The 4,857-nt window shown below is 35.0% G+C and overlaps 1 protein-coding gene across 1 annotated transcript; it reads right to left on the bottom strand.

Moving 5' to 3' along the window:
• LOC107676587 (centriole, cilia and spindle-associated protein-like) lies at positions 1-4,132 on the bottom strand. Its single transcript, XM_016471161.1, has 4 exons — positions 4,077-4,132; positions 3,049-3,387; positions 1,773-2,062; positions 1-1,419 (listed from the first exon to the last, which is right to left on the bottom strand). The coding sequence occupies exons 2-4, from the start codon at positions 3,368-3,370 to the stop codon at positions 1,243-1,245; spliced, it is 789 nt and encodes a 262-aa protein (XP_016326647.1). The 5' UTR covers positions 3,371-3,387; positions 4,077-4,132; the 3' UTR covers positions 1-1,242.
• Between the last annotated feature and the right edge of the window lie 725 nt (positions 4,133-4,857).

The following is a 4,857-nucleotide window of genomic DNA, read 5'->3' as shown; positions in this document are numbered from 1 at the left end:
GCTACAATTTACCCCACCAACTTAAGACTGGTTTTGTGGTCCAGGGTCACATTTACTACCAGACTGTGTCCTTGTAAAGAAAGTGTTTAAAAAACTCATCACATTTAAACACATCTCAGTTTCACAGGCAGTAATCTAAATGCTTAAATTTGAATATCCTTCCAAGCTGCTTCCATAGCAGACAGTGGAATGGATATTAATCATATTAATGTAACTCATAACCATTATGGCTTCATTTTTTTTACCATAAAATCAACACTATTCACATAGTACATGACATAATTCACTATGAAGATGTGATATGGGAAAAAAATACCTGTACATTTGTTCACACAACACATTTGTTCAGAGATGATGAACTAAAAATAGTCAAATTTAGTTCAATACCCTTATATAAACAGTGTACAAATATCCCAATATCATAATTTCTCAATAATGACATAAAATACAAGAAATACCTGAGTGCTACTAAAAACCAAATAACATCACACTGAAAGTTATGCTTGATGAACAGCTGGAATTGCTTTTGCGGTGTATGGTCTCATTCAAACTTGATTTGTCATTTTGCTGTGTATGTTTCATGCTTCAGATACCAGTGACTTTTTACATTATGTAATATTAATGTTCTGATGCAATACCACATGGAATGCACCTTCAGTGTGAATATACAAGTAAAATATAATACATCTCATATCAAAGAAAGCAGATATTAATATAACGGATCGATTGCCAATGTGAGACTATAACACATTACAAAGATTCATGTTGGCGCCAATGATTTCTGTAAAGTACAAAACAGATTTCTTTACATTAAACCTATTAACACAATGAAGGTAATACACAACATTACAATACATCACATTATGTGTCTATAATTGTCTGACAATTACTGAACACTTATTAATTGGCTAAGAGTGCAAAGAAACACTGGTAAATCTCATGGCCTGTAAATCTACGCAGCCCTACAAAAATCATGCAACAAGGCATGTGATTGTTTAACAATTTGCCCTGTAGCATCAATGGATGGTGTTTTCATGTTTGATATGTACCAGTAAATGCAACATATCCATGGTGTAAATAAACCCCTAAAAAAACCTTGAGTTATAATTCATTGTGGCCCATTCTGGAAGACGGGAAGTGAGCTGGACAGATGCGCCAGTCATCATGTGAAGTGTTTTTAGTCGATTAACCTGAGAGGGTTAGATAGACACTGACATTTTCAAAGGATTTCAGAAAGCAATACTACCGAGAACGAGCTGAAAAGCAGCGCATGTACTCCGTCATCCAGGGGTTGAAATCGGGGACAACCTTATTTCTGTTATTTTCAAAGTCAGCAGATCTGGCTCTTTGTTTGCCAAATCTCTTCATCTGTTTTTCCACATCACGTCTGGTTTTTACTCGCAATGCTGACTCATGGATCTAGACAGAAGAAACACTGCATGAAGTATGCATGAATAACGATAAGCAAATGAGTACTTAAAGGAATATTTTACCCAAAAATTAAAATTCTGTCATCATTTACTTACAAAACAGGATTGGACCACATTGACTTTCAAAGATATTCCTTTAAAATAATAGTAATATAATGACAGAATTTTAAATTTTTGGGTGAATTATCCCTTTAAAGTCCCAATGATAAAAACTAAGCATGTAACTACTTATGTTAACCAAACTGTAATAGTTTTTATTATATTACTATTTTTTCCCCCAGTAAATTTCTTACTGGTCAGTGCTCTCTTATGATATGGTATGCTTCCAGAAAGGATCCTCACCTCTGCAGTTGATGCTGCAGCACCAACATTATGGGTTTTCTTGGAAGCCATATCTGTCTGCCTCTCTCCTGCACCATACAGGGCAAAAGGGTGACGATTTTCTTTTTCAGGGTCTTTGTTTGCATGAGGCTTGACCTTCGATCTTGTATACTTGTGTGAGGAGCGGCGTTTGCTCTTTGGTGTGCTGAGGATATGCGTGTCAGTTTCTGGATTGAGAGCAGGAGAGCTTTCTCTGGCTCTCTCTTCCTCCCCCTCTTGATGATTCTGCTCAGCAACTCTGGTAACTAGCTCTGTTGATAAAAGACAGAGAGATCTGCATGGAATTTTACATTTTGAAAAGTATTTTAATAAAGTAGTTTTCATTAAGTACCACAATTTCTTGTCTTTATGCCTTGCTATTTAGTTTTCCATTGTGTTTTGAACATTATTTTGCAAATTATGCTAAATTGTGCCAATGTACCTATTTCAATAAGGTAAAGCGAGGTTCTCTAATATAAACGGCTGAAAATTATAAATAAATCATGTTTCTCTCTGCATGATTTTCTAAGTGTTTATGATACTAGCTGTATTGTTACTACCATAAATATGAATATTAAATGAAAGTTAGAAATTCACATAAATATCATTTTTTTAAATGCCAGTGCAAATAAATGTAAGTATTAGAAAAACTATTCATTTTATATTATCAGGTTTTATTTTAGTTTAAAATGTAATTTTGTTATGTACTTTTGTGACTATTTTTTTAAATATATATTTCTATTTAGCTTTCATTTTAGTTTCAGTAATTTAATTACTGAAATCAATAACGTTTTCAGTTCCTTTGGCAATTTTCTTTCAGGTTTTTAAAATTGACATTTTGTTCTAATACTTGTATTTAATATTGTTATTTATTCAGATTTATTTCAATTAACGAAAACAATTTTTTAAGATTTAGTTAACAACATCACTAGTACACAGACTATTTTATTTATTTTTATTTATTTAGTCATTTAGCAGACGCTTTTATCCAAAGCGACTTACAAATGAGGACAATAAAAGCAGTCAAAACTAACAAAAGAGCAACAGTATATAAGTGCAAATGACAAGTCTCGGTTAGCCTAACACAGTGCACGTAGCAAGGTGTATATATATATGTATGTATGTGTGTGTATATATATGTATATATATACACACACATACATACATACATATATACACATATATATTCATATTTTATAAAGATGAATAATATAAAAGGTTAAAAATAGTAGATAACAGCCTGTAGCTCGGGACTTACTGGTGTCTGCAGTGCCTCTGTTCAGTACTTCTGCCTGTGGTTCTGGTTCAGCTGCTGGTTCTTGGGTCACACATGCAGATCGTTCTGCTTTCTTATCATGGATCCTCTCAGGTTCAACTTTATTCTGATTTAGAGAAGTAGATTTACCACTGGAGCCTGTCTCGCTCCCCCATTCTCCCCAAAACCAGGGGTTGTGCGCTTGCTCCAACAGCCGTCTCGACAGTCTGTACTTCAGCAAATCCTCATAACATTTTGCGTAAGTGTCCCATTTCGGATCTTTAAATTTCTTCATGTATTCGGACCGAATTCGCTTCGTCACCATATTTCACTATCGTTTGACTGCAGAAAAAAATAGAGAAATTGTACATTATATAGCTTAGTAGTAGTCTACTGAAACTGAATTATGCAACTCTGAGTCTATCCTGAATCCGCCCACCTCTCGCTCCAGACATTTAAACCAAATCACTATGGCAACAAAATTCTAATAGCAAGCGAAAGCCAATCGCTGGCCAGCTGTAAATGGCGCTCCTTCGACACGCCCCCTTCATATACACGCCTACTTAAACCATGGCGTCATCTCAGAGCTCTCTGAACCTCTTAACATATTTGCATGTTAGGGTTTATAAGGTGACGCTAAACATGAATGTTGACTTAAGTAATACAGTTAATTAATCCAAAACACACGAATAAGACAAAGACATTAGCGAATTATAATACGTGTCATATATAATGTGTTGCCATCGACAGTATGCTGAACAGAGAAACGAAAGAGCTTTAAGTAGTCAACGTTGAACATCAGCGTGTGACACAAGGACTACCTGAACGAAATCAAACAGCGCGCGGTACAGTAGTTTACACAGATGTTAAAGCTGCATTACTACGTCGACTAGTGTTTAAAGCGAATGTTCATGTGACAGCAGGCAGTGAGCGGAGGCAAGTTGAATGTTGATTCACGCATAAACACCTGTCAACACTAATCTGAGCCGGGGTTTTTTTGTTGTTGTTTTTTTGTTAATCTATTTACTTACCGTTTTGATTTACGCAGGGACGAGGAAAACAGATGGCGCTTGCTTTGTAAAACACGGTTGTAGCTCCGCCCTGTGGTAATTAAAGGCGCTGCAGATCACGAGAAGACATCAACAGGTGTTGTCTACGGTTAAAGCTTGACCTCCCAAAAGGAGTTCAAAGAAAAAGGTTGAGGGGGCTTAAAGGTATTTTTTAATTATAATATATAACTATTTTTAACTTTTGAACAGCGTTTCGAACTGTCAAAACCAAAACACGTTACACTGCGCTAAATAGGCTCGCGAACATACTATCTATCTATCTATCTATCTATCTATCTGTCTATTATTATAGTTTAATTATTTATTCTATTTGATTGGTCAGGATCTCACCCTGGTTTTCCCGGGAAGTAAATGTAGCACATTACGGTGAGGTCAGACGGGTCAACTTTCACTATTTTCAGGAATATTGGAAGGGTTAAATGAGCATGTGTGACCATTTGATGACTTCAATTTTCAAAAACATAAATAATTTGTACACTAAGCAAACTGTGCTGAGAATTTGACTGTATTAGCTATATGTAATTAGAAAATAATTACCGTAGTGAAACATACTTTTTCTAACTAGGACTTATATATAAATATATTTTCCTTTGCAGCAACACTCTAGATCACTATGCTATGCACTATGCAGTCAAGTCGAACAATTTATTAACACAAACACGGCACAAAAGCCAAATACCAAATGATGGACTTTAATAAATTAATGACTATTTATGTACAAATTACAGTCTTGTGATAGATA

This window comes from Sinocyclocheilus anshuiensis, unplaced genomic scaffold (assembly GCF_001515605.1).
Source record: "Sinocyclocheilus anshuiensis isolate Anshui unplaced genomic scaffold, SAMN03320099.WGS_v1.1 scaffold204, whole genome shotgun sequence".
In the NCBI taxonomy this organism is placed as follows: domain Eukaryota; kingdom Metazoa; phylum Chordata; class Actinopteri; order Cypriniformes; family Cyprinidae; genus Sinocyclocheilus; species Sinocyclocheilus anshuiensis.
The sequence above is the reverse complement of the archived record's forward strand: the minus strand, read 5'-3'. Positions and strand labels throughout refer to the sequence as shown.